General features: G+C 35.3%; 4 protein-coding genes across 4 annotated transcripts; 2 read left to right on the forward strand and 2 right to left on the reverse strand.

The window, feature by feature from the left end:
* Positions 1–220: 220 nt before the first annotated feature.
* Positions 221–1,540, forward strand: LOC116349957 (26S proteasome non-ATPase regulatory subunit 13). Its single transcript, XM_031781647.1, has one exon. It carries the CDS (start codon positions 258–260, stop codon positions 1,401–1,403), a length of 1,146 nt encoding a protein of 381 aa, XP_031637507.1. The 5' UTR covers positions 221–257; the 3' UTR covers positions 1,404–1,540.
* LOC116349956 (pre-mRNA 3'-end-processing factor FIP1) lies at positions 1,541–3,893 on the reverse strand. Its single transcript, XM_031781646.1, has 8 exons — positions 3,547–3,893; positions 2,964–3,480; positions 2,780–2,899; positions 2,425–2,643; positions 2,290–2,364; positions 1,978–2,226; positions 1,826–1,910; positions 1,541–1,762 (listed from the first exon to the last, which is right to left on the reverse strand). The coding sequence occupies exons 1-8, from the start codon at positions 3,736–3,738 to the stop codon at positions 1,639–1,641; spliced, it is 1,581 nt and encodes a 526-aa protein (XP_031637506.1). The 5' UTR covers positions 3,739–3,893; the 3' UTR covers positions 1,541–1,638.
* Positions 3,894–4,183: 290 nt separating this feature from the next.
* Positions 4,184–5,990, forward strand: LOC116349959 (40S ribosomal protein S8). Its single transcript, XM_031781648.1, has 4 exons — positions 4,184–4,284; positions 4,819–4,925; positions 5,161–5,566; positions 5,801–5,990. The coding sequence occupies exons 1-4, from the start codon at positions 4,281–4,283 to the stop codon at positions 5,908–5,910; spliced, it is 627 nt and encodes a 208-aa protein (XP_031637508.1). The 5' UTR covers positions 4,184–4,280; the 3' UTR covers positions 5,911–5,990.
* A 407-nt stretch (positions 5,991–6,397) lies between these two features.
* On the reverse strand, positions 6,398–12,505 carry LOC116349847. Its single transcript, XM_031781447.1, has 11 exons — positions 11,741–12,505; positions 11,503–11,670; positions 10,543–11,395; positions 9,254–9,573; positions 8,993–9,183; positions 8,788–8,866; positions 8,564–8,715; positions 8,389–8,486; positions 8,071–8,197; positions 7,208–7,992; positions 6,398–7,128 (listed from the first exon to the last, which is right to left on the reverse strand). Exons 1-11 carry the CDS (start codon positions 12,257–12,259, stop codon positions 6,533–6,535), a joined length of 3,888 nt encoding a protein of 1,295 aa, XP_031637307.1. The 5' UTR covers positions 12,260–12,505; the 3' UTR covers positions 6,398–6,532.
* Between the last annotated feature and the right edge of the window lie 41 nt (positions 12,506–12,546).

Below are 12,546 nucleotides of genomic sequence, written 5' to 3' on the forward strand. Positions count from 1 at the left end.
TTTATCATTGGAAAACAATCGATTTTGAATATACCAATAAAAATATTGTTTCTAAAAGAGAGAAAAATTCTAAACTGATGTGAAACACGTGAATTCCTATGGGAAATTTCAATGGAAATCGCTTGGAAGTTGTCAGACGAGAAGTGTTGAACGCACTCACATCAAACTAATCAGAAAGATGATATTACAAAAATTGTGCATCTGTAACAGCAACTTCATGTCATTACGGTATTCAGAATAGAAACAAAATAGTCATCATGGCGTCAACGGCAAATGTTGCTAAATATTTAACCGAAGAAAAGAAAACAACCAACAAGGAATTGGCTGAAGAATGGGGACGTCTTGAAGAGCTTTACAACGAGAAATTGTGGAACGAACTGTCCATCAGATTAATTTCATTCGTAAAACACCCGTCCCTTCAATCCGAAGAGAGTTTGCTGCCATTGTACCACAACTTTATATCATCGTTTGAAACAAAGATCAATCCATATGCATTGGTAGAAATGTTGTACGTAGTCGTTGGATTCATCAGCGACAAAACTGAAGCTGTAAAGTTTTTGGAAAAATTAGCGGAAAAAGTGAAAGTTAGCGAAGAATCGGTGTGGTTTTGTCGTGTGTTGCAAGGGCAAATCTATTTGGAACATTTGCAAGATTTGGATGCAACAAAAAAGATTATCGAAGAATTGAAGGAAGTGCTTGAAGAATCGGGTAACGTAACAGCTGTGCACGGAAAATATTTTCTATTGGCATCGAATTACTATCGCCGGGTTGGTAACTACAGTGACTATTATCGTTGTGGCTTACAATTTTTGGGCTGTGCTCTCGATGATTATCCAAAATCAGAATGGCCGCAGCAAGCATTTTTCCTTGGTTTGGCCGCACTTTTGGGCGAAGGCATTTACAACATTGGTGAACTATTGACACATCCAATAATCGATTCGTTGAAAGGTACCGAAAACGAATGGCTCATCGCTTTGCTTCATGCATTCAACAATGGTGACCTCAACAAATTCGAACAAATGAAACCACAATGGAGCCAAATCCCCGATTTGTTGGCACAAGAAGTGAAACTACGAAAAAAGGTCGCATTGCTGTGTTTGATGGAAATGACATTTGTTCGATCGGCTGACAAACGATCGATACCATTTTCAGATATTGCCGAGCACACCAAGTTGCCGTTGAATGAAGTCGAAATTTTGATCATGTCTGCGTTGGCTCAAGGTTTGGTACGTGGACACATCGATCAAGTTGCTGGCGTTGTCAACATGACATGGGTTCAACCGCGTGTTCTTAATCGGCCACAAGTAGCCAGTATGGCAAACACCATTGAAGTTTGGATGCAATCAATTTCAGCAATGGAAAAACTCATCGAATCCAAAGCAAACGAAATACTTACCAACTAATTATCATAATCTTCGAGAATAGATTTCTATTTAAAACAAGCATCCATATTATTTTTTTCATTAAAACTACCTACACATTTTTTTGTTTGGAAAAAAAGAAAATAATTAAAACGATGGTTTAAAAAAACACAATGTAATTTTGATTAATTCTGTTTTATTTTGCTTTGCTTCTTTTATTAATGAATTCGATTTTCTTTCTCCGCAGTACCTTTACTCGCAGCAACATATAATTCCATTACTCCGAATCATCTTTGTCTTTCTTGTGTGATTTCTTTTTGTCACGCGATTTTCGTTCACGCTCGCGACTTCTTGATTTGGAACGTCGACGAGAAGAACGTTCTCTACTCCGTGATCGATCCCTAAAACACAAACAATTCATCAATTGCTGGGTTTTATTGGATTTAACATTTCAGTTGAAATACCTTCGTGATGAGCCGCCCCGATCTCTGTCCGAACGATATCGTTCTCTTTCACGTCGTCTCTCTCGATCTGATGTTGATTCTTCTTCTATTTTGAAACATAAAAAATGTCGTATAACATTTCTGAATAGTTTTAAAATATGTCATAATTTTACCTCGCTCTCTATCGCGATAATCACGTTCTTTATCTCTACGCCATGCCGAAGGTGGGGCTGAATCGTTTCGCTTATCCATTGGCTGATTATTGCGATGATCTTCGTTACCGCGATTTGGTGGAATTGTAGTGTTGTTAATTACTGGCGGTGGCATCATTGGAGGCATTGGACCAATTCCTATACTCATGTTATGTTGTGGTGGTGGCACCATTTGTGGAACATTCATCATATTTGGCGGCATCATAGCATCTTATTAAAGCAAAAAAATCATTAGTATAATAGTCTGTACAAAATATTAATTTACTGTCTTACTTGGTGGTGGCATGTTCATGTTCATTGGCGGTGGGGGCATCATTTGTTGTGGACCAGGTGTAAGTTCCTTGATTCCTATAAATAGATTTATTCAATAAAACGTATCTTAGACGCAAAAAATAAAGCGTATCTTACCTGATGGCATCCACCCAACGCCAACATTATCGTTGTTCCATTGTTGTTCTTGAGTCGGTTCATAACCATAGCTATAAGTGTCATCGGGATAAAATTGTTCATTGCCCATATTGAATGGCGGAGGTGGCATTGACATGGATACATCAAATTTACCCTTCGGTCGACTGTATTCACGTCTTTCGGCTGTCATTACTTGGATTACATTCTCCTTTGCGAGTGCTTTTGAGAGAAAACAAAACTTACAATTGATATCTAACCGAACACTTGATACATTTAAATGAAATTATTTTCATGGCTAACAAAATGACATAAGATTTTTTATAGAAATTTGGAATGAAAGATGTAGCTTCCGAACCTGGCGTTGCGTTGAATCCTCGATTTGTAAAGTTTGGTGGCCCGCTATGTGAGTTTGTTGTTCCTGGTACCGAATATTTACTATTATCAGATGTTGTCAGCGAAGTTAACGTACGATTTGCTACAAATTGAATGATTGGTTTTGGTTAATCAATAAGTCAAATGGTATGAAGAAGAAAACATACGATTATTGTTGATTGGTGTAGTTTGAGTAGGATTTGGTCCCAATCCAGATAGACCAGCGCCGCTTTCGTGTCGCATACGTTTTTGTCGTTCACAATATGCTCGCCAAGTTTCTTCACTAAAACCATAATTAAAATAATCTGTGATGTCTGCACCAGGCTTTCGCCATGGTTTATCCTCAATAGCCTCGAGATTATATTCCACGGCTGACTGGCCACTTATGGTACCCACACTTTCAAATTCTTCGATACTGAATTTACCCAAATTGGTTTTTGGCTTGTCTTGACCGGCGGTCGATGTTGGTACCAATAAATTCCCACTACGTTGTTTTATATTGAAAGTTGAAGAAGGCGTAATATCACCAATTGTAACTACAATATCATCTTCGTCATCATCGCTATCGTCGTCGTCGTTTTCATTCTTTTGTGAAACCGAACCATTCACATCTGAATTACCGTTCACCTTTTCAGTATCAACTGCATTTTCAGCTATAAAGCTATTTTCCTGACTATTATATTCCTATACGAATGACAATTGACATAAATAATTTAAATTTGACAGTAAATTTACCTTTTGAAAACTTACGTTTGCATCATCCTGATATTCTTCATTTCTACTATCATCTTGATCTTGTGTTGTATCATTTGAAAATGCCAACGCAGATTGATCTTCTGTTATTATTTTTTCATCAATTTGTGGTTGTTCTTCTTGGTTCTCTTGATTTTCATTCGAACTACCGTACAACCACGAATCGTCCTCATTATTCTCTTCAGACATATTTGTTTCGCTGTACCTAAGCCTTTTTCAAACTAAACAAACTATTACTCAGATTGTTAAAATAACTTAAAACACAAATGGGCTATTTTCAATGAGCCAAAAAGTAAATTGTCACTTGGTAAACGCGGCTTTTGATTTACATCTATACAATAGAGAAAACACAATTTATAAATGGCGACAAATGTCAAATGTCGTTCTTGCTACAACAATTACCATGGTAAGACAATGTTGATCGATGTTAGGTCTGTCCTATGATTATTACCTAGATATGCATTTAAGAAACTATTTTCAAAATAAGAAACGATTTTTTTTTTGAAAATAATAATTTTATTTATTTATTTCCATTAAAATGTATAAAGTTGTCATATTCAAATAATGAATATATTCCAGTGAATGTATGAACGCACCCATTAAAATGATTTCAGGTACTCTTGATATGTCATTGAACGCATTGAACACACTATCAATGGCAAACATCGTGTGTTTAGCGATTTGACAACTGGCAAGCTTCCTTTGAGTTCTTTCTCTCATCGTACCTCAAAATGGGTAAGTGCTTGTCAGCTACTATTCCACAATTTTATCGACGATCATCAACGAAATTTGTGAAAATTAATTAATAAAATCGGTGAAAATTTATGCTTATACATCTAATATAACGATTCAGCAAATTATTTTTTGCGAAAATTTCAAAAATTCGTTGAAAATCTGAAAAAGTTGTTACTTTCCATAGAAGTCAGTGCAAAAGACCGAATCGAGGTTAGCTTTATGTGGTGCACACGAGTGTGATAAAATATTGTTTAAAAAGACTTATAACTTTCTATTTTTAAACATTAAATAAATCATATTTTGTGATTTTCAAACAAGTACCATCCATTTTAAATATCAATAAAAGTAAATAAAATGCAAAACAAATGAAAACACCGTGTGTTATGATGGCTTTTGAATAGTCACCGACTACATAAAGTGTGCACTCGTATACAATTGATTTTTCTGTTCACCGGAAAAACGAATACTTCCATGCAAATTTCCATTTCTTATGATCTTTTAATTAACCAAAAATGTGTTTTCTCATTTTTTAAGGTATTAGCCGCGATAGCTTCCACAAAAGACGCGCCACTGGTGGCAAACGCAAGCAGCTTCGTAAGAAGCGTAAGTTTGAATTGGGTCGTCCAGCTGCCAATACAAAGGTAATTTTAATTTTATTAAAAGAAAATTGTTCAAAATGTAGCAGTGCATTGAATTTCTATGATGATACTAGCGTGTCAACGGACGAAACTCTGACGATAAATACCCTTTACTTGAATTTCTTCAACTGATTATTCAATCACAACCAAAGACAATTTCAATACAAGTGAAATGAAAATTGCTGACACCAAATAATGTTTTGTGTGTTTTCTTTTCTTTGTCTACCGTAAATTTTAGATTGGACAACAACGTGTTCATGATGTTCGAACTCGCGGTGGAAATGTCAAGCAACGTGCTCTTCGTTTAGATCATGGAAACTTTGCCTGGGCATCGGAGGGTGCAACTCGTAAGACTCGTATCATCGATGTCGTATACAATGCATCAAATAACGAATTGGTTCGTACCAAAACTTTGGTAAAGAATGCCATCATCGTTATCGATGCTACTCCATTCCGTCAATGGTATGAAGCCCATTACATTTTGCCATTGGGTCGTAAGCGTGAAACCAAACAACAGTTGGCCGAAGATCCAGTATTGAACAAAAAACGATGCCGTTCAGTCATGGCTAAATACCTTGCACGTCAACGTAACGCCAAAGTCGAACCAGCTCTTGAAGAACAATTCGGCTCAGGTCGTCTTTTGGGTGAGTCATTGAATTCGTAAACAGCTATCAAGTGTTTAAGTGATGAAAAAATTATAGGCGACCCATAAATTTTCGATTTGAATTCACGTTCTGAGAAAACAAATCATTTTGGGAAATGATAATGCTGTCATAGTTACTCTGATATTTTACCGAATGGCAAAAGTTCATTACTTTTGCATGAACAAAATATGGATTTAATAAATTAACCAATATTCATTTTTCTGTCTTCTTTAGCTTCTATCTCTTCACGACCAGGTCAAAGCGGTCGCGCCGACGGTTACATTCTCGAAGGCAAAGAATTGGAATTCTACATGAAAAAGATTAAATCGAAGAAAGGCAAATAAACCACACAATCCGCTTAATGTGTATTGTTAAGAAAAAATAAATATCCAGATATTATGGAAATTTAATACAAACAAAAAAAAAACGTTTTTTCATTGTTTTATATGCTAAATTTTATTACTTTTTTCCGTTTTGAATTTAAGAAGAGAAGAGTAAATAGGTAATTGAATTTTTGCGGTGATTTTATTGCGATCAATGCTGCAGATCAACTCTTTTTGGTTGTTACAAACTAAGAGCCATTTTTTACAACGCTTGAAAAAAGGTTTGTAAACGTTTATTTTTTTCTTTCAGATGGGAAGTGCCGTAATTTATCAAAATGAAATACACAAAATTAAAAAAAAGATTGCTATAATGTGGCTGTTTTCATTTTGCATTGTTAATATTGAAATTATTGCTGAACTGTTTTTTTTCTTTTTAATAATATATTCTCTTCTTTGAGAGTTTTTTTTTTAATTCTGAAAATTAGATTTTTCGTTTTTGAAATGAAACACATTTTTTCTTTGATTTTGTGCATTAAATTTTTTTTCTGTGGCTTTCTTGATTTTCTTTGAATCTCTTAAACTTATTATACTTTAAATGTTAGCAATAACGAAATATAACATTGAGTCTGTTGGTAAAATTTGCTCATATCCGTCTATTATTTCGACGTTGGTTATTTCTTGCGCTGTCATTATTATCGAATCGACTTGGTCTTTCTCCCCTATCGAAACGGCTTATTCTGTTTCCGTCGCTGTCTCTATTGCGTCTTTTTGTACCGTCCTGTTTCGCAGCGCGGTTATTGAAGTCGGCTCTGCCTTGTTGCCAATTACCGGTGGGTGGATTGATAGAATCGTCAAATGGTGGGGCCACATTCAAATTTAGTAGGCTAGGTGGCGTGTTTGCGTTGAACATTGGTGGCACATTATTCCAATTTTCATTTGAAGGTGGTGGATGGCTCCATGGTGATTCAGGTTCAGCAACATTCGGAACGTTTATTGTCATCAGTGATGGTATTAACATATTTGTTTCTTGACTCTTATAAATAATCTGCGCATTATGATTCTTGATAACTTTTGTACGTTTCTCTCTTGGTTCATTTGAATTATTCTCATCATCGATGTCGGAATCGTCACTCACTTCGTTCGGAATCAAATCAGACAACTCCTCAATTTGACCAGAATCAATAAAAACATTTAATGCTTCTGCACCGTCACCTATCACTTGCTCTAACTTTGATCCGGCTATAATGATGCAAAAATGTTTAATAGTAAAATGATTAGGAAAATAATATAAAATGAAATAAGATAAGTTTGAACTTACGTTTCACTTCAATCATTTTGCCATAGACAACAATGGCAGTTGGTATTGGTTTCGGCATTGGAACTCCACCTTGTTTATTCTCAACTATTTGACTGATAACATCTTTAATTTCTTTTGAAGCATCCTCATTAGCGAAGCCAGTATCATTCCATTGTGCTTGAAAGTTTCGTGGAATTGGTTTACTGTATGGGACTTTTTTGTCTTTATCCCTTTTATTTTCACCCAAATTGCTTGTGTCTAAATCCAAACCCGGAATAAAACCTTTGTCGGCCATTAAACTTTCGCTGAAATCAATTTTATCTTCTGGGCCCATGCCAGGTATTGTAATATTATGTTCATCAATTTCATATTCTTCGGCACCTTGCAGTGCAGCCGGCAATGTGTTTAAGTTGTATTTGTCTCTCATTTGATCACCTGGCCGATTTCTAGTCCAAAATTTAATGGTATGGTCATTAGATCCAGAGCATAAGATATGGCCAAGTGGGTGCCAAGCCAATGTCCATACAATACTGTCATGGGCTACATCGATTGAACCCACTTCTTTATCGGTGCCAACATTCCAGAATAGAATCGATCCATCTGAACCACCCGAACTAAATAGGCCTTCGTGTATTGGATGCCATGAAACTGCACTTGCTTCCTTTTTATGGCCACGAAACACTTGCACTTCCTCTCGCAAATTTCGTAAATCGAACAGTTTTAATAAGTGGTCACGTGATGCTGTTACCAGCCAATTGCCGTTATCATTCCATTTCAAATCCATCACGGTAGATTTGTGAGCGTGTCTAGTGAAAATAAAGGTTATAATGAGAATACTATAACCGTAACCATGTTTTAAATCTTGGAAAGCATATTTAACTTACAAAGTAGCTAAAGCCTGGCCACTTTTCGGATCCCATAATTTAATTGGCTGCTGGTTATCTTTGCTTCCGGATACGATGAGTGCTTTTTGAGGATGCCAATGAACACACTTTACATCGGCACCATGACCTTGAGAAAGATTATATCATTTATAATATTTTTGTTTCATCAAAGAACTTGCTTATGGTTAGAAAGAGTATATTTCACGTATTTGGATATGCTTTACGAGTAATTCAAGTATTTGGTATTTCGCAACCTTGTGTGAAACAATTGAAATATACTCTTTATTCTCATCAAATTCAAAAGATTCTTTATCATACCCCTAAGAACTCGCTCCTCTTGACACCGCAAGAAATCCCATACTCGTAGCGTACCATCATCGCTACACGTTGCAAATTTGTTATCGGATGGACTAAAACTGAAATTGAATAATGGTATAATATAAGTATCACACTCATTTTGTTGCTATTGGGTACAACTGTTAAATATTCTTACCTTATACCCCGAACGGGTTCTTTGTGAGCTTGAAACATTCGTACGTTATTCATATTTGATTGCCAATATTTGACATAACCACCGTGATCGCCTGTAATCATCCAATTGTCGTTGTGTGACCAAACCATCGTTCGTACTGGTACGTCGTGAGCCTATAACACACATAAAACAGAGTCAGTCGAATTGAAATGAAAATGAATGTTGCCACCGAGCTGAATTTATACCTGTAGTATAGTCTCAAAATTGAACGTAAGCCCATTCCATAATGTGAATTCACCTGAACTGGCACCAGTTACGAGACGTCTAAATCAACATATTTCAGTTGAATACAAACATATTAAATCCGGATGAATGAAAATGAAAAAAAATGTACACATTAAAAATGAATTCAAGAGAAAAGAAGTTGAGTCTGTATGAGTTTCCATTTACCTTCCTTCTGGCGTCCAAGCCAGCGTGAAAATTGGACAACGCATCTTGTTTGTTGCGGTTTTAACGAATCGCGTCGTAACTGCATTAATTGGATTATCCATATAACTGGGAGGTGGCAGCATTTCAGATACGTAAATGCTTTCAGGCTGTAAAGCGCGACGATCACGATAATCTCTTTGCCATATTCGATTCTAAAAATAAATTTCACAATAAATTCACTGTTTTCATTGATTCAAGCAAAAAAAATAGCAATTTAGTTACTTCTAGCTCTCGAACAATTGACGAATTATAGTCCACAGTTTTTCTCATAACGCTTTTCCGTAATCGTTTTCCGTCGAAATCATCTTGGCTCATGTTATTCGGACCCCGAAAATTATTGTACGACCGTGAATAGTGCGTATTTTTACCGGAAAACCCTCCATGATAATGACGCTCCCTTTGATAACTCGAATAATGTGGTGCAGACGGTGATTGATTTGGTTGTGATGGTGATGCATGTATCGGTTGCTGTGGAACAGGCGGCGGCGGTACGCTGAAATTTGTGGTTGGCGGTGGCTGAAGAAACTCCGTCATTTTAATTTATTTCGATTCAATTTTCAATGCGACGAAATAAACAATGTGATTCTTTTTTTATAAAAACAATTTCTATCTTTGAGTTTATGAAAGACGTCTTAGTTCCATGTCTCTGTGAATGTTTTGATTTGATTACAAGGTATTTCCTATTCCGTTGTTACAACGATTCAAGTGACAGAATGAGTTTTTTGTGATGATTAAATCGAAAAATATAATTTTATATAATTAATTAGACAAAAATATTCACAAAATAGTCTTGAAAAAGAAGAAACACGCAACTATTTGTGTATTCCAAAACGTAAAGTGACAATTTATTCTGAACTGTCAACAATGTTTGCCCTGAAGTTGACTACAAGTAGTTGCCGTATATACAGATGTGCTTTGAAAAGGCGCTCAATTTTAATTGTAGATATTTATTGAAATTGAATATGATTTCTGTTATTCTTTTTTCAGTCTATTCAATAAAGATGTGATAAAATTTAACGGGTGAATTTTTTTAATTGTTAAGCAATTTGTTTTAGTTGATAGAAAAATTAAAAAAAGGGCTTATTTCAAAATCGCCTGAAAAATGTAAGGATGGTGTTGATTTCAATTGATCGTGTCATAGATCAGTCCATTGAAATTAACACAATAATCAATTTATTTTTATTCCACTTAACTAGTGCACCAACAATATTTTTTTCATATATAATTTCTTTGAGTGATCTTTATTCAAGCATAAATCCAAATGGACACAATATCTAAAATGTTGTCAATATCTGACTCTTGCTTTATAAATGACATCTGGATTTTGTTTTAAATTTTGAAATATTCTTCACTTAGATCTAGACAATATAACTTTGGAATTGCATAAACTAAACAAATTGGAAATAATACATTAAATAACAACTGATATCACAAAACTCAAATATTAATTGCATCAAAATATAACAATATGAATTAACGATTTAAACAAAAGAAAATGTACAAAATCTAACGACACATCATGAACATATTATTCAAGTTTAATTTACTGTTCTTTGGAATTTTTATGTTATCATGAATTTTTTTTAATTCGTCTGCTTTTTTCTGAGATTTACCAAAAAAGTGCCAGATATTCAGCGATTCATCCTGACCGGCAGTGGCGACTTTTGTTCCAGTTGGATCCCATAATATAAAATAAACGGCTTCTTGATGAGCTGATATATTGTCGACGATGCGATTCATTGATGCCATAACGAGAATGTTACTGTGCGTGACGTCGTTTTCTTGATACGAAAATGATACAACCAATTCGGCCGATAATGGATTTATTGACATGGCGCATAGTGAATGTTGTAAGTCGTTGCGACGATAATGTGCAATCGTTGTTTTGGTTTTCAAATCCAACAGATGAATCGATGCGGGTGACTTGTAACCGATTAACAGATTTGTTTCGACCCATGGATGCCATGCAATATAATGCGCTTTTTTGTTCTTCAGATACAGTTCGTAGTTAACATTGTTTCGCAAAATCGATAGATTGCCCAATAAATCAGTAATCGCAATGTATGTGATGTTTATGGAATACTTGATGTTACTTATGGAAGCCTTATGACTTTCGTAACGGTGTAATGTTTTCAATGAAGGATATGAAATGATGTACACCGTTCCTGATGACATGCCGCAAATGATATTTTTTGCATTCGGTTCCCATTCAATGCATCGGATTGCTTCATATACCCGCTCTTTGCGGAAGGTACACGATTTTCTCGTATAAATCGACATTTTATCGCTGATATCCCATATTTGAAGAAGTGATGAATCAGAGTGACTCACGCTCAATGCTAATTTTTTACCATCAGGTGCGTACTTGAATAGAATATGGATAAAAGGTAGTGATAATTAGTGACTATAATTATAAAAAATGTTCTTTAAGAATTTTTTGTGCGTAGTAATTTTTGTCATTTGTATGTTACCTTTAATGCTCGGACATTCTTTATTTCGTACAACACCGTTGCAGTTTCTCGGTCCGTTTTCGTTGGTGGGCCCCATAAAACTAACGAAGAATCAAAACTGGCAGCAATTTGACCTCGACTGGACCAATCGATGATATTATTTCCATTAATATAGTCATCAAATCCAGGCTGTGAACGAAACAAAACGAAATTCCGAACTTTCTAGATGCTTTCGACTAAAAAAAAAGATTTATTTTACCATGTCGTGTGTGGAATCATTGTATGATAGCGGCTTTGCTCGGGGTAAACATGACCAATCCAGTTCTTCGGTGCTTTTACTTGGCACTTGATATTCGATTTTCGTTAAATTCATGTTGGGCATTTGATCGTCATTCCGTTGTGTCGTGTTATCATGAAAATGCAATAGTTTCTCATTTTCATTTAAGCCAAGTTGCATTTCAATATTTATACGATAGTTGTGCAAACGCCAATAATATGGCAAACTTTTAACAGTGAAAATATCATTTTCGTTCTCGTCCACCGGCTGCAAACTTTTTGATGTCAGAGTTGGTGTTTTCTTGCGAAAATATCTGCGTGGTATAAAACGATCACCGTATGACATTGGAATGGCTTTCAGTTTTGATACGCATTTTATAACCTCATTTTCGTACTGTGCGCGTTTTTTCACTTCGAATTTGCCGATATTGTTAACTTTTGGCACTTTGTTTCGATTCGCCTTCGCTATGCGATCCAAACGTTCCACAATATAATCCGACATATTGTACAATTCAATTACCTCCGAAGACAACAAAAAATCCGATAAGTTTCATCAAAATTGTAATCAGTTTTTTTCTTCAATAAAAAGTTGTAGAAAATATTCTTTAAGAGTTTTCTGCGCGTAATGATTTTATCATTTGTATGTTGCCTTTTTTATTGAGTGACAATTTTTTTTATGTTGTACACTCCAACTGTTTGGTGTTACTAAAAAAACAATATTGGCACTCGCATTTGTATTCTAACGCATAACGGGTTCAACACAAATGACATTATTGGAGGCTGCGAATT

This window comes from Contarinia nasturtii, unplaced genomic scaffold (assembly GCF_009176525.2).
Source record: "Contarinia nasturtii isolate CC-2019 unplaced genomic scaffold, AAFC_CNas_1.1 Cnas_scaffold_3175, whole genome shotgun sequence".
NCBI lineage: Eukaryota > Metazoa > Arthropoda > Insecta > Diptera > Cecidomyiidae > Contarinia > Contarinia nasturtii.